The sequence below is a fragment of the Carcharodon carcharias genome, chromosome 14 (assembly GCF_017639515.1).
Source record: "Carcharodon carcharias isolate sCarCar2 chromosome 14, sCarCar2.pri, whole genome shotgun sequence".
Lineage (NCBI taxonomy): Eukaryota > Metazoa > Chordata > Chondrichthyes > Lamniformes > Lamnidae > Carcharodon > Carcharodon carcharias.
Genome location: NC_054480.1, coordinates 129,841,764 through 129,864,938, shown reverse-complemented (window position 1 = coordinate 129,864,938; position 23,175 = coordinate 129,841,764). Strand labels below are relative to the sequence as shown.

The following is a 23,175-nucleotide window of genomic DNA, read 5'->3' as shown; positions in this document are numbered from 1 at the left end:
GAACCATATTCTACTCGAAGAATACCCTTTTTATTAAACGCAATGACAAACTGAACTATAATTAAGTTTTCCCAAACCTGCATTACAGGAAACTCAGACCAAAATGCAATTAGAGAGTACATTTATTGGTCGATCAGTTGGAATGCACTTTAAATGTTTTCTCCCCTAACAGGACACCACGTGGTGAAGTGGGCAAGAGGTCTAATACTCGAGTTATTGCTGATCTGACAGGGGCAGATATAAAAAGGCTTGGACGGGGTACTTTCTGAATGATGAAACTCTAGAAACAGTGGATGTCCAAAGATACTTGGGGGTCCAGGTACATAAATGTCATGAACAGAAAATAATCAAAATGTTTAATAGAATGCTGACCCTTTTATGTAGAGGATCAGAATACAACGGGGTAGAAATTATGCTTCAGTTGTACAAAACCCTGGTTAGACGGCCCCTGGAGTAGGACAAGCAGCTCTGCATGCAGACAGAACACTTGAGGAAGGATATATTGGGCTTGGAGTGAGTACAGCGTAGATTTACTAGAATGAACCTGAACTCTGGCAGCATATGTGGAGAGAGAAAGGGAGTTAATGTCTCGAGTCGAATATGACTCTTCACCAGAACTCTTTCAGGAATGTTGCCAAGAGGGAATCAACAGACAGAAGAAAGTGTTTAATTAAGGTTTAATTATGAGGGGAGATTCCTCAGACCAGGTTTGCATTCCCTGGAAATTAGAAGATGAAGGCGATTTGATCAAAATTTCCAAGATATTAAAGGAAAGTGACAGGGTAGATTGAGAGAAACTATTTCCTCTGGTTGTGGAGTTTGGATTAGGGTGTATAGTCTAAAGATTCGAGCCAGACATTTCAGGAATGAATTTAGGAAATACCTCTAAGCTTGTGAATTCTAGTAAAACATTTCAATGCTGAAGTCTCTTGACCAAACAAAATCCATAAAAGCCCTTCACCCTTCCCTCAATCTCAACTTGTATTACCTTAATTCATTGACTGAAATAAGAGCAAAATGCTGCGGATGTCGAAACCTGAAACAGAAGCAAAAAATGCTGGAAACACTCAGCAGGTCTTTCAGGGTTTAGGAAGAGAGAATTGGAGCTAACATTCCAGTTTGATGACTCTGTATTAGATCTGATGTGGCGAAGTGTCATTGGCCTGAAACGTTGACTCAGTTTTTCTCTTCACAGATACTGTCTGTGTATTTACAGTATTTATTATCTTAAATCATCCCTCTGATGCCCCTCTGCACCTTCAGAATGAAAGTAATCTTTACCTGTGATCAGGTGACTATAAACCTGTAGGTAATATCCCAGATAACCAGCCTGGGTTCTGAAACAACAACAATTTAACTCAGAGATAAAAACAGAAAAACTGCGGATGCTGGAAATCCAAAACAAAAACAGAATTACCTGGAAAAACTCAGCAGGTCTGGCAGCATCGGCGGAGAAGAAAAGAGTTGATGTTTCGAGTCCTCAGCAGAAGGGTCATGAGGACTCGAAACGTCAATCTAACTCCTGTCCATTCACAGTCTCTTCCCTCTCTCAGTTCACACAGTGCCCTAGATAGCTTGCCTGGGTCCCAAATCAATAATCTTGGAACTTTGATTGAGAGTTGGAAAGGTTCAGGGTGGGATTTACAAACCTTAGGGCCCGGGAAGCTGAAGACATGACGGATAATGGTGGAACAGTGAAATTTGGAGATGCACAAGAGGTCAGTTTGGATGAATGCAGAGATCTCTTGAGTTTTCTAGGTCTACTGGAGGCTACAGAAATAGGGAGAGGTGAGATCATTGGAAGCACCTGAAAACAAGAGTGAGAATATTTGTAATCAATAGATTGTCAGTCTGAATTGTTAGAAATTGGCGAGCACAACTGAAGTAAAAAAAAAAGTACTGGAAACACTCAAGGTCAGGTAGCATCTGTGAAGAGAGAAACATTTTCGGTTTGAGGACTGCATTAGAACTGAAGTGATGAAGTGGAATCGATCTGAAACATAAACAGTCCTGGTTGGCCAGGATTTATTGCCCAAAGATGGTGGTGAGCGGCCTTCTTGGACTGTTGCTGTCCAAGTGAAGCAGGAATACCCACAATGCTGTTAGGGAGGGAGTTCCAGGGTTCTGACCGAGCGACAGTGGAGGAATGGTGATATATTTCCAAGTCAGGATGGCGAGTGACTTGGAGGGGAACTTGGAGGTGGTGGTGTTCCTGCGCATCTGTTGCCCTCGTCCTTCTACATGATAGGGTTCACAGGTGTGGAAGGTGCTGTTGAAGAAGCCTTGGCGAGTTGCTACAGTGCATCTTATAGATGGCACACACAGCTGCTACTGTGTGTCAGTGGTGGAGGGAGAGGATGTTTCAGGTGATGGATGGGGTGTCATTCAAGTAGGATGCTTTGTCCTGGATGATGTCAAGCCTCTTGAGGGTTGTATGGGCTGCACTTATAGAGTCATCGAACTGGAATATTAGCTCTAATTCTCTCTTCCTAAACCCTGACAGACCTGCTGAGTGTTTCCAGCATTTTTTGTTTCTGTTTCAGGTTTCGATATCCACAGCATTTTGCTCTTATTTCAGTCAATGAGTATTCAATCACACTTCTGGACTTGTGCCTAGTAGACGATTGACAGCCTTTGGAAGCCAGAAGGTGGGTTACTCATCACAGGATTCCCAGAATCTGGCCTATTTTTGTAACCACATTTATATGGCTTGTCCAGTTCAGTTTCTGGTCAATGTTATCCCCAGGATGTTGCTCACTGTTGCCTACTGATTAACAGCATGTTTTATTATTTTAAAGCCTCTGATATGTGAACAGAACAAGTGAGTTAGAAGAAGGAAACCAGATTTCTGAATGAGCTCAAGTTTACAAAGAAGGAAAAGTAGGAGACACAAGAAGTCAGCAATGGAATAGTAAATTGTATAGGTACTAAAGCATTGATGAATTTATCAACAGCAGTTCAGCTAAAGATGTGGTGGAAATGTGAAATATTATGAAGGTGCTGTTGGTCATCGAGAGGATATGGGGTGGAAACTCAGCTAAGGGTCAGATATGATGCTGATTGAAAGGTACATCAATTCACAATAGCCCAGAGAAACTGTCTAAGGTCTGATATAGTAACAAGCAAACTCCTGTCTAGGCAGTCTGTCCCTCTCTCAGTATATCAATTCCCAGATAACCTGCCCAACATCAGATGTAGTAACAGTGAACCTCCTGTTCATTCACAGCACATTCACCTTCTGGTTTTATCCAATGTCCTGTTTCCCCAATCCTGCAGAAGGTTAGCATCAATGCTTATTTCAAAGCTGGATCCACTAGAACAGTGCTTCCCAGTGTAGGGTGTAACATATTAGCCTGGATATAAGATTCGCTGGCTGGCAGAAGACAGAAAATATGCATAACTGGGTCTTTATATGATTGGCAGGATGTGATGAGTGGAGTCTCACAGAGGTCTGTGCTGGGGCCTCAACTTCTTACAATTTACATCAATGACTTAGATGAGGGGAGCGAAGGCATGGTAGCTAAATTTGCAGTCAACGCAAAGGTAAGAAAGTATAATAAAAGCAGAAAATGGGGGTCATACAGACTCGAAATGTTAATCTTTTTTTCGCTCTCCACAGATGCTGTCAGACCTGCTGAGTTTTTCCAGCATTTTCTGTTTTGATTTCAGATTTATGGCATCCGCAGTATTTTGCTTTTGTATAGGTAGGAAAGTACGTTGTGAAGAAGACGTAAGGAGTTTGCAGACGGATATAGATAAGTTGAATGAGTGGGCAAAAATCTGGCAGATGGAATGTAATGTGGGAAAACTTGAAGTTGTTCACTCTGGGGCAGAGTATTACTTAAAAGAAGAACGACTCAACCTTCAGAGGGATCTAGGTGTTCTCGTGCATGAGTCATAAAAAGTTAGTATGCAGGTACAGCATGTAATCAATAAGGCTAATGGAATGCTATCCTTTATTACAAGAGGAATTGAACATAAAAGTAAGGATGTTATGCCTCAGTTATACAGGGCATTGGTGAGACCACATCTCAAATAGTGTGTGCAGTTTTGGTCTCCTTATTTAGGGAAGGGTGTAAATGCAATGGAGGCAGTTCAGAGGAGGTTTACTAGATTGATACCTGGAATGAATGGGTTGTCTTATGAGGAAAGGTTGGACAGGCTGAGCTTGTTTCCACTGAAGTTTAGAAACATGAGGGGTGATTTGATTGAAAACTATATAAGATGCTGATCTTGACAAGTTGAATGTGGAAAGGATGTTTCCTATTGTGGAGGGGGGAAGGTCAGAACTGGAGGGCACTGTTTTAAAATTAGGGACTGTCATTATTGGACAGAGATGAGAGTAGTGTTTTCTCTCAGAGGCTTGTGCGACTTTGGAACTCTCTGTCTCTAAAGACGGTGGAGGTGGGGGTTGCTGAATATTTTTAAAGCAGGGGTAAATTGATTCCCTTAGCCTAACAAGAATCTAAGGTTCTCAGGGGTAGATGGGAATATGGAACTTGAAACACAAGCAGATCAGCTATGATCTTATTGAATGGCAGAGCAGGCCCAAATTGCCTACTTCTGCTCCTATGTTCATGTTACTGAGACTAACTTTATAATTCCAGATTTACTAATTGAACTTAAATTCCACCAGCAGCCATGGTGGGATTCAAACCCATGCTCCCAAAACAATAGCCTGGCCCCCTGGATTACTCACCCAGTGACATCACCAATACACCTCCTTCCCTAATTCGAGGGAGCCTTGAGAGATGCTTATGTAACTTCTCCTTAAATACATCCATGCTACTCACCTCGGCCATTCCCCATGGTAGCGAGCTTCAATCTCCAGGTAAAAAAGTTTCTCCTGAAGACCCTATTGGATTTATTAGTGACTGTATTATGTTTGCAGCCCCTAGTTCTGGTCTCACCCACTAGTGGAAACATCTTCTCTATGTCTACCCTATCAAACCCTTTCCTAATCTTGAAGACCTGGAGCAGGTCACTGCTCAGTCTTTTCTTTTCAAGAGAAAAGAGCCCCAAAGCTTGTTCAGTCTTTGTTGATAGGTATAACTTTTCAATTCAGTGTGAATAGGGTACTCACGTAGTACCTTCATCGTTGGGCATTGAACAAGTGCAGTCTCACCCAAGATAAGCAGGACAAGTGACTTGTGTTCACAGTAGTCAAACCCTTTCTATTTCTATATTGCACATTAGACTTTCTTTCCCGCAGAGAATGAAAATCCATCTCAGTCACTCATCCTAATAGGGATAGATTCTATAGAGTCGACAGCATGAAGTGGTGTGTTCAGCAAGCATTTCATCATCTAACTTGAATACTGCTCTTCCTCGTGGCTTCAAACAGAAAGTGAGGGAGACAGCGCAATTTGAATGATGAGCCTGGATTTTTATTTTGGTGACTCTTTATTGAAATCTTCCAACCAGCACCAGGCTGTCAAAAACAAGTCTTCAACATAATTAAAGTGACAGGACATTATAAATTAAAATCAAACATTCACAAAAGTTACAGGACACAGAAATACACACAGTCAAAGACAGAAAACAAGAGAGGCTTCCAACTGTGCAGATCAAATGGGGAGAGGTGGAAGCAGACGAAAATACTTCACTCTTGACTTCCTTTCATTGTAATTAAAACAAAACAACCTACCCTGAATAGAGTCGCAATTTTTTTTTTTAATACATACACAGTAAAAACATTTCGGATTGCTTCCTTCATCTAAAGTTCAAAAACATTCTAACGAGAGGCGCAGATAGTCTAGATTAGAACCAAAAAAAATATAAATACTCCTGCATGAAGAGTTCAAACGATCTTGCACTGGTTGCAATGGTGGCAGGGGCTCAGAGGCATAACGACACAGGAGGCCATTCAGCCCATCAAGTCCATCCTGGGTCTCTGTAGAGCAATCGAGTCAATCCCACTCCCCTGCTCTATCCTTCAGAGACCTGCAAGCTTATTTCCCCAAGAACCCGTCCAATTTCTTTTTGAAATCATTGATAGTCTCTGCTCCACAACTCTCGTAGGCAGCAAGTTGTGACAATGGGTCCAGTGCAGGCAGGCAGGAGTCGGCCGATTCTTGGTGACAAAAATGACCACGTGATTAATTCCGAAGGCTGCGTTTGCTACCAACGCCGCACACATGCAGTTCTGCCACGTTCACTGTTTCACAGACACACGCAGCCATGAGCACTTCAACTCAAGCTGGTAGCAGAACAGGATTTCATAGATCTGACACTGCTAGACTGAAATTCAGTGTCAAAAAAGGGAAAAAATAAACTTTTGCACCATTTTAATACAGAAGTAAAGCAGTAATTTAAAGCAGCAAACTAATGAACAGAAAATCTTGGGAAACACTCAGGCAGCTGAATGCCTCCAGAGAGTTTTCTGTTTGAGTTGAAACATCAGCAATATTTTTCTTGCCTCTTACAATTTTTCAATATATTTCAAATATTAAGAGTGCATCTATTGTTCGGTGCCTGTGCTATTTGAACATTGTTAGTGGAAATGTAATTATTTAATTATTTTTCTGCCATTCATCTGTAGTTATAAAATATTTAAGAAACTTAAAAGACATTAGGACCTGCATACATTTCCTGCCTGCAAAACCCATGTTTTGGGTGCAGAGTGACATCTGCATGAACCACTGTGCATTTGCAGACTGCTATATTGCTTCGGCAGGAGACAATGAATTCAAAAAGGTGGGCATTTTAACGACATGAACTTGTTATGCAGGCATCCTAATATTGCCGCACTGCAACCATTGAGAAGTGGCAGAATCCGATAAGAAAAACCTCGCTAACATTCGGCCATTTTATTTGCTCGGGAGTAGTAATGCAAAAGCAACAACCTCACTTCTGCCAGGGCTTAACATACAGACCCATTTTATTACAGGACGTGCAAAATTAGGAGGGCCAAAGTGGAGTGGATCTTGGCCCCCTAATCACAATGGGGAATGGGTAGAGCCAGGGAGAAAATGTAGATAAAGACATAGCAAAACCATCTTCCAATGGCAAGTAACAGCAACTTGCATTTATGTAGCACCTTTTGATGAAGTGCCCCAAAGTGTTTCATGAGTGCCAGATATAATTAGACACTGAACCACATAAGGGATATTAGGACAGTCGACCAAAAGCTTGGTCAAAGAGGTAGGTTTTAAAGTAACATCTTAAAGCGGGAATGGGAGAGGTGGGGAGGTGTAGAGATTTAGGGAGGGAATTCCAGAGCTGAGGGCCTTGGCAGCTGTCACCAATAGCAAATTGTCAAGTGTATGCAGGGAATGTTTAGATCTTTCATCTAAAATGTTAAAACGCATCACCTCAATGAGGATTCAAACTCAGACACAAGCAACAGAAAAACAAGCGGAGCGGCGGTCATGTTCACCCAGAGTCAATGCACTCTATGGGCTTTTCGGCTATTTTGTTCCATCCAATTTTACTCTCTGCCCTCTTGACAGGGTACAGTTCACTGGGGAGGCCAGATAGCCTTCACAAAGTCAGATTTTTCACAACTGAACTGGAGTGTAGACAGCCAGCTAATGCATTACAGTGGCCATCACAAGCACCCAAACTTGACCTTGTTGTTTCCCAACACCCATGTGTTCCTTTTTAAAGCAGGATAACAGGAATTCTGGCTTAGTCCCATCCAAAAAGGCAACGAAGCCAATGTCAGTGCCATACCTGCCAAATCCAGAACAGACAGAAGAAGGGAACTTAGTGTCTTCCTCTTGCGCATCCCTCCCCCCGCCCATAGGGTTCCACACTTTTGATTATATGCACAGCCTCGAGATCCATGAGCCATTGGGAAAATTAAGGGGACGAATTTCGTGGAGTCTTTTTCCGGTGCAACTTCGGTGGGAGCATCGCTTACCCTGGAAATGATGGTTTCTGAGGTTACGCTGGGGGAGCTGGAGAAGGCCCATGAGGGTGGCCAAGGCACACATCAACAAATTGGTTAATTGTCAACCAAAACCAGAGGCTTTTTTTTTTAAAAAACCCAAATTTGATTGCAAGAGGAAAGCCAGGCTGTTCGTCACAGAACAGAGACTAGATAGCAGGCAAGAAAACTAAAAAGCTGGGTGCTCCCTCGAGCAATTCAATTTCCCTTGAAAACTTCAGCAGAAAACCTCCCAACAAAATTAAATACACAAAGCACACCACCTAATTACAATACAAGGTGCAAATCTACATGGTTATGGAGAGATTGGGGAAACTAAACCTTCCCCCATCTGGGTCAACAGAATCACTATGAACAAAATGAAACCCAACCAGTTCGTCTTCACCAGCACCAGTGCTTCTCAATCTGTAGATGATGGTGGCTGGACCAAAGTGCATAGCGTAGGATTGAAGCAAGAGTTAGCATCCAATTGGGTAACCCCTCAAACTTGGGTTTGAAAACAGTGGAAATTATCTTAACCTTCTAAAGAGTTAAGGAATCGCACAGTTCAGAGGTCCTGACAAAGAAGGAGTTAGTTACAGTTTTAAAAATATTAATCCTTGTCATGTGGGCACAGGCATGTCCAACGTTAATTGTCCGTTTCCAGTTAAGAAAGTGGTGGGCCTTCTTGAACTGATGCAATGTCTGTGTAATGAATGGACTCTCACAAAGCAGCCAGGTAGGATGTTCCGGAATCGTGACCCAGCCACCAGTTAGCAACTGCTAACATATTTCCAAGTCATGATAGTGAGAGATGGTGCCTGCTGTCCTTGCCCTTCTCGGTGATCACAGGCTTGGGAGATGTTACTGCCTGTTACTGCAGTGATTCCAACACTGGTATGCTGGACACAGTGGCATCAGCCACTGAAACTCAGATCCTTAGCCAGTTACCATAACAAGAGTCTTTTTGGAACAAGCAAAAATGATAAACATGAGATAGAGGCAAAGTCTAAAATTCTCAATGGGTCTGTTATGAACCAAAAATGTATTGTATGGTTTGCTGGAAGTGCAGCAATCGTGCTGGCCTCATGCACCAACCTCATGAAGAGGGCTCGCTCAATCCTCTCTGGCTCAATAGCTTCCAGTGTCAGGACAAAGGGTGATGAACATGGCACTGCCATCTGAAGCTCTTCACAATATTCTCCATCTTTCAACAGTGGCAGGCAATTCTTCAACCCTAGGTCAAAAAACAAATTATGTTAATGCATATTTATCAGATAGGAATTTCAGCACAGCAGAAAGTTATAAAGGGGCTACCCACTCAGATCCCATTTTCTCATTTTTCCTTTGTTGAATATTACATAGTCTCACACATCCAGGGCTTGGTGCTGAAACTCTGCCTCTCCAGCTATTCAATGGCAATCTGCTCACAGGTTTATAGGCAGCAGTGACTGGTGAGAAACCCCTAGAGTACCTGGTAAAGGCTCAAAGTTACACTAACTAGTTTTCTACATGGTTAACTAGTGACTATTCTTCTTGGGTTGGAAGGGAGTTGGGGCCCTTTTGATGTCTGGTGTTTCCAAGGTGACCCACCTGTGAACGGATATTGGCCACAAAGTCACCTCTCCATGGAGGTTCAGTAATCAAAGCTGACAGGTCTGCAGTACATCAGGGCACCATCAAAAAACTGACCAGCCAGGTTAGTTCAATAATGAGGGGGACAAACGGGGTGCCACTTCACTTCGATTCCCAAACAGGTAGGGCACTAATAACTAGAGACACTGCTGGAAGTTCAACTCTATTGGGAGACTGGTACTATTAGATGGTTAAAGTTCAACAGATAACCTCTTGCACAAACTCGAAGTCCAGACCCTTCCAACTTGCTCCTAGGCCTTCTGGATTTGGCTAAGTGGGCAGATAGAAATTCTATGAGGTATGGTAGAATAGTGGTTACATTACTTGACTCATAATCCAGAGGCCTGGATTAATGGTCCTGGAGGAGACATCAGCTCAAATGCCACCATGGCAACTAGGGAATTTAAATTTAATTAAGTAGAGGGGTGAGGGGGAAAGCAATAATGGTGAAACCACCAGATCGTTGTTAAAACCCCACCTGGTTCACTCATGTCCTTCAGGGAAAGAAATCTGCCATCCTTATCCAGTCTGGCCTACATGTGACTCCAGACCCACAGTAACGTGGTTGACTGAAATGGCTTAGCAAGCCATCCAGCTATATTCAAAAAAGTGGCTAATTGTCCCCTTCTCAATTAAAAGGTCAATGAATGCTGGCCACAACCCACAAATGAAAAAAAAGAAAGATTTTGCATCAGCTTGGCTTGAGGCCCAGACTAATACCTTGGAGACACGGGTTCAAATTCCACCGTGGTAGCTGGGGGAATTTGAATTCATTTAATTAAAAAAAAAAACTGGTGTCAGTAATGGCGTCATGAAACTGTCATTAAAAACTCATCTGATTCACTAATTCCTTTAGGGAAGGAAAATCTGCCATCTTCACCTGGTCTGGCCTATATGTGACTTTCCAGATCTGCAGCAATGTGGTTGGCTCTTAATTGCCTTCCAAAATGGCCTAGCAAGCCACTGAGTTCAGGGGTAATTAGGGATGGGCAACAAATGCTGAGCTGGTCAGTGACACCCACATCCCATGAAAGAATACTCTAAAAATGATTGATTGATTTGTCCAATCACCACTCCTATTTCCTTAGACCCATACCTCTGCATAATTGAATTCCTGCATAACACTGTGCACATCCAGGGCTAAATGGAAAACTAGAGCGTAGACTGTTCTTGGTTGTGTTTACATCCCTCTGACTGAGCAGGGTGTGGGAATAGGGGTGCGCTGGCTAGGCCAGCATTTATTGGCCATCCCCAGGTGCCCTTGTTCAGAAGACATTTTAATTGTTGTGGGGCTGGAATCACATGTAGGCCAGACCAGGTAAGGGTGGCAGATTTCTTTCCCTAAAAAAAGACATTACTGAACCAGACGAGTTCTTATGACAATCGGCAATGGTTTTGTGGTCATCAAACTTTTAATTCCAGATTTTTACTGAATTCAAATTTCACCATCTGCAGTGATGGGATTTGAATCCAGGTCACCAGAGCATTACCCTGGGTGTCTGGATTACTAGTCCAGCAACAATATTACTATGCCACCACCTCCCACTTTGTCAGTTTTCCGAGGTGACCCAAGAGAGGCCAGAAACAAAATGCACAAAGGGGTAAATAACAAGGGCAATAATTTGGCCTTAGACTTTTGACTGGATCACTATTATCTCACTCCCAAAGATTCTAAAGGGCTGAAGATCCAGCTCTTTGTGAATGCAGTCTACTCCCATTCCTGTCAATTCAAAGCTAGTTTCTGCATTAAAGAAATGGAATAGAAGTCTTGCATTTATTTAGCACCTTTCATGACCACTAGACATCTCGAAGTGCTTAAAAGCCAAAGAAATACTTTAACGTAGGACACCACAAACAGCAATATGATGATGCCTAGATTTGCTTTTTTGTGATGTCGATTGAGGGACAAGTATTGGTCAGGACACCTGCTCTTCAAAATAGTTTCATGAGATCTTCTACATCCACCCAAGCAGGCAGATTTGTTTAATGCCTCATCTGAAAGACTAGTGCAGTACTGAGGGAGTGCTGCACAGGGTGTAATTTGAATTAAGCAATGGCACAAAAAACTAGCAACAAGGGTTAACATTCAAATCATTGGATAATTCGAATGCTGATTTTGAACAGAGTAAAAAAAATTAATTGTATGGAGGGGTGGGGATTCTGTTCAGGTACAGCAATCTCTCATTGGAGGAGGACCAGTGAAGTGTTTGCAGTAGGTGATGGGTCAGGTGGTCTTGGAATGTGGGCATCGTTGGCAAGGCCACCATTTGTTACCCATCCCTGGACATGGGGGTGGGCCACCCTCTTGAACCTCTGCAGTATAACAATGATGCAATGGAGTGGTTCACTCAGCCACTTCAAAAAGGGTAGTTAAAAAAGTCCCTGGGCCATGTGTGGAACTGGAGTCAGAGTTCCCAACCAGGTATGGAAAGAAACCTGCTGTCCTTTTAAAAGGGCATTAGTGAAGCAGCTGGGATTTTAAAACAATCAGGCAACTCCCAGCCCAGTTGGCTTTTCTCTCTGGTTGACAACGGCAGGCAGATTAAAATCAGCTCGTGTCCTGGACGGCTACACAAGGTATCGCTGTGAAGGCCTGTTGTCATGGGAACATGCTGGCTTGGCTAGATGTGTGTCTCACTGTTTTGAGAGGTCACCAGCTGGCAACAATTTGCATTAAATGTCACTATTGTAACTACAACATACATTTACTGTCAATTTAGTTTGTTTTGTAACAAAAGAGTTACAATATGCATTTACGTAGCACCTGGTAAAACATGCCAAAGCACTTTTTAGCAGCGTTGTCAAGACACAATTTGACACCACTCAAAACAGCTTCCCCTTCACAGTTACAGCCTTCCAGACATAGCACCTGAACTCAACAATTGCAGGTTATAAACTCTTGTCAGTATTGTTCCTGACAGCAGATTCTGGTAATTGTCACCTCTAGACACATCTTTGTTTATTTGTCTACTCTTCACTTTCCACGATCTTCTGTTTTGTCATTTAACCTCCTCTTCCTTCCCCTCTGCTCTTTCCTCCCCTCACTTGTGTCCCTGCCTCCCAACCTTTTCTGCTTCTGATGAAAGGACATCGACCTGAAGTGTTAACTCAGTCTCCCTCCCTCTTTCCACACATACCGGCAGGCCTGCCCAAGTATTTCCAGCATTTTCTGTTTTCATTCCCTGCTCGATTGCTTCCGGGACCTCTGTTGCTATTAACAGCTGTTTATGCTTGTAATTGGACACTGTTCTTTTGATCTTTGACCCCCAACGATGAGCTGACAGCAGAATTGTGTGTCTTCGGCACACTGGTTCTCCCAGAGTTCAGTTTAAATGCGTTTTCAGAAGTCTTCCTTAATGCTTTACTGGACCTGGTCTAAATTTGGTAACTAGGCCAGAGGGTTTTTGATTTCCACAGCAACGACCAAAATAATACCCTCATTTTTAAATTACAGTGAGAGCTGATACACAAGAGAATAGCTAATAGATGGTTTGACATCTGATCAGAATAGGAATGGTTGAATCCATTCACTGCTAGGTGATCTGCCTCACGTCTAGTTCCACTGTAAATCTTCTTACTAAAGGGAGATAAGTCAAAGCATTAAAAGCTTTGCACCCTCACCCGAGACACCTGAAAGAGGTGGTAATAGCTCCCCATAAAAGGTGGGGTGTAAGCTACCATGTCCCCAAGTTATTGCTTGCCCCGCTAAACAGTGGCTATGGGAGGCCCTACTCAAAACGCCAATTGGTGTCCCAGGACAGAGCTGATGATCACTAAAAGCTGGAGAACCGCCTTGTTTCTGTGGGGCTGGGAGCAGGGAGAGAGCGTGTTCCTTTAGACTTCGCAAAGCCAACCTGGGCTGCTGCAGAGATCGGGTCTCCCCTCCAGGTGCATCTCCTTTCAGGCTGGATCACCTGTAATTGCACCAGCCTGTAGTCAGTGTCATTACAGCAGAGGAGGAGGCCATTTGATCCAGATTGCCCAGGGGCGTTCAGCTGATGGCCATCACAAAAATAATGAGGTTCCCCCACTGGCCTAAGCCCATTCTGAGGGGGAGAATCTAAGCCATGGGTATAACCATATGAACTTCTCACTTCATTCGGTGTGTTCCATACAACCCCCAAACAAAGTTAAAATGACTAACTTTCACTCTCACCCACCCAGGACAGTTTAAACATGAGCGATACACCTCAGGGAACTAGGTTTGGCTCTCTGACAGGAAGAGGGAACATTATAGTCGGTCCCAGTGAAAATCTCAAACATACTTTTTATTCTTGATCTCTACCCATCAGAATTCAGGCAGAGACAGGATCAAGTTAAGGGGAGTGAGTTGGAAAGCATAATTGCTGTTGAATTCTCAAACCAGACACGCCCAAAGCTGCAGAGAGAGAGAGAGAGAGAGAGAGAGAGTAAAAGAATGTACAATCTGAAAGTCTCAGCTGTCTGGGCAGCTTTAAGATACTGTTGTAGAGACAGTTATCAGTACCAGTGTCTGTGGTGGTGATTTATCAGCTCTTAATCAGTGCCCTGACCCTCCCAGGAGGAGACAAAGCAAAGACACAGTCAGTGATATCACAGGACAGTAACCCTTCATTTAATCTGGGATCACAGGGACCACCCACCATCGAGACATAACCAGGAGTTAGGGAAAGTCCACCTAATGTCGCCTGCTTGTCTGGGAATGATGACTCAACATATAATATCAGATGACTTTACAACCACATTTGGGAGGATAGCAGTGAGTGACCTCTTCTCCAAACGTAACCTACACTACAACCTGACCCGGGAGCGCTCAGTTTACAGGCACAGTGGTCTATTGATGATGTTACTGGGTGAGTCACACAGAGGTCATGGGTTCAAGTCCCACCATGACGATTGCAGAAGAGAGCGATCCTGAAAACAGTTAGATTAAATAGCCCGCTTCATTAATGTACTGCAGGGAAGGGAACCCATCATCTTTACCCACTTTGGGCATACTGGCGACTTGGAAATTGACTCTTAATGGCCACAAAAGCAACTGACTACTATTCAAAAAGGATTTTCGCCAGGTCAGGGTTGAGCTCAGCAGCAATTATTCCTCCCCTCTGGAGTGGTCTCACCCATGTGGAAATGACCATCAGAAGGGAGGCCCTGTGGGCACCAGCAGAATCTGTAGAGGGTTATGAGTCAAGTACAAGTCAAGAAGACCCTCCTGTCCAACTGAGGTCATCCATCAGGAAGGACTTAGCATCGGCCATTGCCATTATGTAACTGGCTCTATAAGATCTTGGGCTGGGGGAAAGAGAGACAGATAGATAGATAGATAGATTTGGAAAGGCAAGCATTGTGTCAACACTTTCCAAGGGACGAAAGCAAACTATTCCTCAATTACTTTAACACAAACAAAAATTACCTCCGATTGTAACGTTCAAGGCTTCCAAGAAGCTAGACCGAGAGATATTTCCACGTGCTGACAAAGGCGGTTGGAATGAGCGAATATGGGACGGTGGTGATGTTACTCCAGGTGCCCGTTGATGAATCGTAACAGTCTAGAGTCTTACACCGCTGGGCACCAAAGTATCCTCCAACCACGTAGAGCCTGTTACCAGATGCCACCGAATGGCAGCTGACCCTCCTTGCCGTCATGTCGCCAAACTTTGACCATTGGTACGTCTCGCTGTTGAAGCGGTAAGCGGAGCTGGCTGAGAATTCTGTGTCCCCACCGATGACGATGATGTGGTCACCGACCACAGACGCTGAGGTGTATCGCCATGGCTGTGGGCAGTTTGCGGGCACCGTCCATCGATTCTCCCTTGGGTCAAAGCACTGGACCTTGGGCAGCTTCTCCCGATTGACACTGGTGCCACCAAAGACGAAGAGTTTCAGTTTGGTGCCAACCACTGCGGCATTGCTGACCCCTTCACGGAGCGGGGCCACGAGGGTCCACTTGTTCAACTGGGGGTCATAGTGTTCAACCTGCTTCAGGGACACCGAGGGAGATGCTGGGAAAGACACACTCACGGCTGTGTGCCCACCAATGGCATACAAGCTCTGCTCAAGCTCCGCTGACCCATGCCCATATCTCGCCAGCAACATTGGGGCAGCCTTCGTCCACTCATCATGGAGTGTGTCGTACACCCAGACATCTTTGGAGACCCCATTTTCAGAACCCCTGCCACCAGTAACGTACACCTTGCACCCAATCGCACAAGCACTGCACTCCTTACGCGGGCTGGGGATGTCAGTCTTGGGGATCACCGTCTTTGCCTTCTGGTCAATTGCGTAGACTTTATCACACATGAAAGTCTGGCCGCCCAGCAGCAGGACATCATGGTTCACTTTGCGAGGCCTGGCACACAGGAGGGTCACCACGCCATCATTCTGCAGGATCCTCATCTTGCAGCAAATGGCTTCCTCGACGACTCCTTTGCCCATCTTGTGGTTGGCCACCAGCTCCTCCCCCAGCACGCTTTTGTACAAGTACGACTCCGGCAACAAGGCCAACCGCACGCACCGCAGCAACTCGGGCAGGTCATCCCGGCGTCTGCACAGGTCGTGCTTCACCCAACCCATGACGGCCTCATAGACTAGACTTTCATCCTCGACCTCCAGCTCTTCGCTCAAGATCAGCTCGACCAGCTTGTCTTTGGGCAGGTTCAGGAAGTCCTCGGTCCTGTACAGCGCCGCAAAGTAGGCAAGGCAGGTTTGCCAAGAGAGCTCATAGAGCTGTTCGCACTGGTGAGCATCGGAGAGGAGCATCATCCCAAGGCAGTTCATGGGATGCAGGTTTTTCTCCAGGAATTCTGCAGATGCGTCCCGGATATCGTGGAACTGCAGCATGTCACTGGCCTCCAAGAGAGACTCGGCATTTTCCTCGTTGATGAGTACGCGGGCGGAGTACGCATAGTCGAGGAGCAGCTCCAGGACCTCGGGGTGGAGAGAGTTGTGGAAGTTCACTTCGCTGTCCCGGCTCTCTTTCATCCCGCCGGCGAACATGGCCTCGAAGTAACGGCTGCAGGAAGCCAGCACAACCCGGTGGCAGTGAAAGGATCGGTTTCCCGCGTGGAGGGTCACATCTGTGAAGAGGTGGCGCTTGCGGAGGAGATTAAGGTGAGTTAGCAGACTCTCGGCATGTGACGGCTTGTGGAACAGCTGGATGTTCATCGACCCAGAGCTGGAGCGTGATTTCCGATTTTCATGAACGGTGACAGACATCTTGGGTGAAGAGCTGTTGAGACATAAAACGTGAACTTTGAGAAAACTCATACAGAATGGAGAATAAATCAACAAGAGAGAATCTAACCATCTCCACATGAAATTCTACATCATTGCCATTAACGAATCTCCCACCATCAACATCCTGGGAGTTAGCATTAATGGAACTGGACTAGCCATATACAAACTGTGGCTACAAGACCAGGTCAGAAACTAGGAATCCTGTGATGAATAACTCACCTCCTGACTCCCCAAAGTCTGTCCACCATTTACAAGGCACAAGTCAGGAGTGTGATGGAATATTCCCCACTTGCCTGGATGAGTGCAACTCCAACAACACTCAAAAAGCTCGACACCATCTAGAACAAAGCAGCCTGGTTGATTGGCACCACTACCTTAAACATTCACTCCCACCACCACCAATGCATGGTGGGAGCAGGGTGTACTATATACACAAGGTGCACTGCAGAAACTCACCAAGGATCATTCAACAGCACCTTCCAAACCCATGACCTCTACCACCTAGGAGGTCAGCAAGGGCAACAGATGCATGGGAACATCACCTGGAAGTTGCCCTCCAAGCCACACACCATCCTGACTTGGAACTATATCGCCGTTCCCTCATTGTGGCTGGACCAAAATCCAGGAACTGCCTCCCTAACAGCACTGTGGGTGTACCCACACCACATGGACTGCAGGGGTTCAAGGCAGGCCAGCTCACCACCACCTTCTAATGGGCAAATGAGGAGAGAATATATTTTGGCCTAGCCAGTGGCACTCACATCCTGAGAACAAATGAAAAATACATCGAGCGAGCGTTCTGTTTAAACATCCCACTAAAATCAGTGAGGAAAGGTCATTCGCTTTAAAAGGTGCTTTTGCTGGGAAATGCGAGAAGTTTTCAAGAACAGTAAAAAGGCCAATTTTCAGCAAGTGAACTTTGCACTGCAGAGTCCCACTTGACACAAACACAGATCGCAGAAGACCAGATTCGTGTGCTTGTGATTTCCGCGATTATTTACAAAAATGTGGGCTTTTCAGTCGTGAAAGGAAAAAAAAAAAGCAATTGAGAGAGGACACAATATTTAAACATAAATACTTCATTTCAGCTCAGGGTGGGATCTACATTCACTTATTAATGTTTTGTCTGGGGATAGGGGGTCAAATTTAAGTGCACCCAATATGTAAATACTTTTATATTCATTCTCAGGATTTGGTTTTGCTGGCATTTATTGCCCATCCCTAGCTGCCCAAGAAAGTTTTTGATCCACTGAATGTAGAGAGTTGATACAACTGAGTGATTTGGCAGCCTCAGAGTAAAAGGAACTGTGTTGGTGAGTCCTAGTCACATTTAGGCACAGACTGAGCAAGAGCATGAGTGGGGTTGCTGGTGCAATAATGAAAGCAAAAGAAAAAAAAAAACAATTTGATGTGAGACTAAGCTACATTGAGGCCCATTGCATTTGAGGTGTCACAATCTACAGACCATGAGCCGGAAAATGGGCTTAGGTTGGATAGCCCTTTTCAGCCTATAACATGGGCTGAATGGCCTCCTGAGTTGTAAATTTCTAGAGGGTTCCCATAGATCCTGCAACTGAATTTCATTCATATGAATGCGTAACAGATGAGATTTAACTAAGGGTTAACTATAAGTGATTCATTTTGGTAGGAAGAATGGGAAGAGGCAATAGAAACTATAGGATACAGTTCTATAAGGGGTGCTAGAACACAGGAGAGCTGTGCACAAATCCTTGAAGGTGGAAGGGCAGATCGATTAAAAAATGATACAGGTTCCTGTCCTTTAAGGAGGGGTATAGAGTACAAAAATAAGGAAGTGATGACGAACGTTTATAAAACACTGGTTAGGCCTCAACTGGAGAAGGGTATCCAATTCTGGCAACGTGCTTTAGAAGGTCTTAGAGGGGTCACAGAGGAGATGGTTCCAGGGATGAGAGACTTCAGTTACACAGATGGATTGGAGAAGCTAGGATTGTTTTCCCATTGCCTCTCGACTGTTCTGTCAGATTTAAAGGTAAATGGCAAAAGAACCAATGGTGACAAGAGGAAAAACGCTTTTTATTTATTTATACGCATGGCAAGTGGTTAGGGTCTGGAATGTGCAGCCTGAGAGTGAGTTGGAATGTAGATTCAATTGGGAATTGGATAACTACCTGGAGAGAAAAAAATTGTAGGGCTATGGGGAGAATGCGAGGGGAATGTTGGATTGTGTCCGCAGAGAGCTGGCAGGGGCACACAGGGCCGATTGGCCTCCTTCTGTGCTGTAACCATTCTGTGATTCTTGTGTTTTGCCAGTACTAAGTTTTGTGGGCTTGTGGTTTGGAAAGAAAGACCATTCTTCCACACCCTCAGGGTTTCCCTCATGACATACAGGGACCTGATCCCATTGTGCAGGACCCCGACCAAGGGTGATTAGAGTCACAGAGAAGGCAAGTGGCAGCAAGTTAATATTTCTCCTGGCTTTTAACACTTCTAGCGGTAGAGGAAGAAAATAATTCAGATAGGTGAAGTGAGGTGAGGAGCCCCCTAAAATCTACCAGGAGACAACGTGAGATGTTAGTTTCAACACAGCGAAGAAGTAGGGATGGAAAATGGGGAATTTGGAGTGGAAACTTACATTTATATAGTGCCTTTAGAAAACAAAAAAGGTAGCAAAAAATTCTAAAAAGGTGCTTTACAGCACAAATCCTGCAAATACTGACACCGGGGCAAAGGAGGAGATTTCAAAGCTCTAGGCAGCTGAAGGCACAGCCACCAGGAGGGAGGTGAATGAACACATGAATTAGGAGCAGGAGTGGGTCAAATGGCCCCTCAAGCCTGTGCCGCCATTCGTTAAGATCATGGCTGACCCCGATTGTGGCCTTAACTCTATCTTCCTTCCTACACCCCTATACCCTTTGACTCCCTTGAATCGACTGAATTCAGCCTTACAAATATTCAATGATCCTGCCTCCACCATTCTCTGGGGAAGGAGAGCTCCAAAGACTCAACCCTCAAAAAATTCTCATCTGTCTTAAATGGGAGACCCCTTATTTTTAAAAAACTGTGCCTGTGTAACTGTGAATGAGTTAAGGGGTGCACAGGAAGCTAGGATTAGAGGGAGCCAAGTTCTTGTAAGACGAGATAGAGAGGGGCAAGAATTCGAAAATCGCAGGGTTGCTGGACGGGCAAAGTTCATACCAAGACCAACCCACGGTGATTGGAAAAAGGAAGGTCGTGAGGCAGAGCGTGGGAAGAGACGATCATTTGAAGAGCTGGAGAGTGGTATCTGCAGTACACTCACTAGAGTGTAAGAGTAGATGGAACAAGCTGGCAGATTAAAAGGTTACATTGCGGATGGTGTGGGTATGGCCCACAAAACCAGACGCTTAACATTCCAGAGGAATGGAGCTGAATGCTACGTGAGGCAGACAGTGCTCATTTCAACAAAGCCCTGTAATAACAGCTCACACCCAGTCAACAGGGAGAACATGGCATGAAGTTTCTAGCTGTTCAGTGCTAATCCAAGAGGAAAGAATAGCTTTTCTCCCCTTAAAAATCAGAGGCGAGAGAGCCAAGCAGCAATTGCTTTTGGCCAATGACAAACCACATCCAAGCAAAGTGGATTTCACGCCTCATTCTCCACTCACAAGAAAGCTGCAGAATTCAGCACGTACAACTCCTGGCAATTTTCTTTCAACCTTAAGAATCTTTTCTCCTAACTGGAGGGGGCAGGCCCTTGTTTATGACACGGTCTGACAAGACAGCGCCATTTGACCAGATCTGTTCCGAGGTCCGCAGACCCAGCAGGAGTTTTCTGGACAAACTGGAACATGGACCCTGGCTGATTTCTTGCCCCCCCCCCCCCCCCCCCCCCCCGCTGCCCCACAGCGCTTGGATTGTTCAGGCAAATCTGGCATTCCAACTGGAGTTGCATTCAAGAGGAAAACAAAATATAATTACACCCTTGGAGCATCCCAAAGCACTTCTCAAAGTTCCTTTTGATGTGGCCAATGTTGTTAGGCCAGCAAACATGCTAGAGAATTTGCACACAGCAAGATCCCATATTAATGGCTAGGCAATCTGTTTTTGTTGGCACCTTTCGAGGGAATGCTGGTCACGGCCACAGAAGAACTCTCCTGCTCTTCTTCAAAACAAGAACCTGCATTTATATAGCTCCTTTAACATAGTATAACATGCCCATGGGATTAGTGCAACAGGATCGTATGTCCACCAGAATGGACCCTCAAGGCATTGGTTCAATGTCACATTCTGATCAAAGTTTCTGTCTCGCTAACCTCCGTCAGCTCTTCAACCTTTCCAGATCCCTGTGCTCATGTAATTCTGACCTCTTGCACATCCCCTATTTTAATCGCTCCACTTCTGGCAGCCACACCTTCAGCTGCCCAAGCCCAAAGCTCTGGGATTCCTTCCTAAACCTCTTCACTTTTAAGACACTCCTTAAAACCTACCTATGACCAATCTTCTGGTCACCTGTCCTCATGTCTCCCTACATGGCTCAGTGCCAATTGTTGTCTGATAATGCTCCTGTGAAGCACCGAGATTTTTACTGTTTTAAAGACTCGATGTAAATGAAAGTTGTTAATGCTGTCTGTACACCTTCAGTGCTGCACTGTAGCGCAAGCCTAGATTATGGGCTCAAGTCTCTGAAGTGGAGCTTGAATCCACAGAACTTCTGATTCAGGAGGTAAGGGAGCTACCCACTGAGCTAAGCTGACAGTTTTCAAGGCAAAATAATCAAAGCCAGCAGCTAAACAAGAAACTGATTATTCTACAAAGCACAAGGCAAGTGGGAAGACATTTGCAGGGGGGAGTGGAGGAGGGGAACATTGAAAGACTGTTCTCTTGGACTGGGGGAACTAAAGAAACATGCAAGGAATTCTTGTCTTCAAAGTATCTGAATCCCTTTATCCAGGGCCTTGTGGGGAAGTACTAATCCTTTTGAAGATTTAAAGATGCCTTTTCATGTGTGTAGGATTGAAGTCAATGGGAATGAGAAACAGTGAGTGGTTCAGACTCATTTCCTGCATTCAGATGAAATTATATATAATTACATATGAGAGAGAGAGAGAAAGAACGAGAGAGAGAGAGAGAGAGAGAGAGAAAGAACGAGAGAGAGAGAGAGAGAGAGAGAGAAAGAACGAGAGAGAGAGAGAGAGAGAGAGAGAAAGAACGAGAGAGAGAGAGAGAGAGAGAAAGAACGAGAGAGAGAGAGAGAGAGAGAAAGAACGAGAGAGAGAGAGAGAGAGAGAAAGAACGAGAGAGAGAGAGAGAGAGAGAAAGAACGAGAGAGAGAGAGAGAGAGAGAAAGAACGAGAGAGAGAGAGAGAGAGAAAGAACGAGAGAGAGAGAGAGAGAAAGAACGAGAGAGAGAGAGAGAGAGAAAGAACGAGAGAGAGAGAGAGAGAGAGAAAGAACGAGAGAGAGAGAGAGAGAGAAAGAACGAGAGAGAGAAAGAGAGAGAGAGAGAAAGAACGAGAGAGAGAGCGAGAGAGCGAGAACACGAGAGAGAGAGCGAGAGAGCGAGAGCACGAGAGAGCGAGAGCACGAGAGAGCGAGAGCACGAGAGAGCGAGAGCACGAGAGAGCGAGAGCACGAGAGAGCGAGAGAGCGAGAGAGAGAGAGCGAGAGCGCGAGAGAGCGAGAGCGCGAGAGAGCGAGAGCGCGAGAGAGCGAGAGCGCGAGAGAGCGAGAGAGCGAGAGAGCGAGAGAGCGAGAGAGCGAGAGAGCGAGAGCACGAGAGCACGAGAGCACGAGAGAGAGAGCGAGAGAGCGAGAGAGCGAGAGAGCGAGAGCACGAGAGAGCGAGAGCACGAGAGAGAGAGCGAGAGAGCGAGAGCACGAGAGAGAGAGCGAGAGAGCGAGAGCACGAGAGAGAGAGAGCACGAGAGAGAGAGAGCACGAGAGAGAGAGAGCACGAGAGAGAGAGCGAGAGCACGAGAGAGAGAGCGAGAGAGCGAGAGCACGAGAGAGAGAGAGCACGAGAGAGAGAGAGCACGAGAGCGAGAGCGCGAGAGAGAGAGCGAGAGAGCGAGAGCGCGAGAGAGAGAGCGAGAGAGCGAGAGCGCGAGAGAGAGAGCGAGAGAGCGAGAGCGCGAGAGTGAGAGCGAGAGCGCGAGAGCGCTAGAGAGAGCGAGAGAGCGAGAGCGCGAGAGAGAGAGCGAGAGAGCGAGAGCGCGAGAGCGCGAGAGAGAGAGCGAGAGAGCGAGAGCGCGAGAGAGAGAGCGAGAGCGCGAGAGAGAGAGCGAGAGCGCGAGAGAGAGAGCGAGAGCGCGAGAGAGAGAGCGAGAGCGCGAGAGAGCGAGAGCGCGAGAGAGAGAGCGAGAGCGCGAGAGAGAGAGCGAGAGAGCGAGAGCGCGAGAGAGAGAGCGAGAGAGCGAGAGCGCGAGAGAGAGAGCGAGAGAGCGAGAGCGAGAGCGCGAGAGAGAGAGCGAGAGAGCGAGAGCGCGAGAGAGAGA

General features: G+C 45.5%; 1 protein-coding gene across 1 annotated transcript in view; it reads right to left on the bottom strand.

Annotated features, from left to right (window-relative positions):
* Positions 1-5,384: 5,384 nt before the first annotated feature.
* enc3 (ectodermal-neural cortex 3) overlaps positions 5,385-23,175 on the bottom strand; it is a 54,166-nt gene continuing 36,375 nt past the window's right edge. The window contains exons 2-3 of the mRNA XM_041205123.1: positions 14,898-16,712; positions 5,385-9,107 (exon numbers count right to left, since the gene is read on the bottom strand). Coding sequence (XP_041061057.1) covers positions 14,930-16,699 — 1,770 coding nt within the window. The 5' untranslated portion in view covers positions 16,700-16,712 and the 3' untranslated portion in view covers positions 5,385-9,107; positions 14,898-14,929. The remainder of the gene's footprint in view (positions 9,108-14,897; positions 16,713-23,175) is intronic.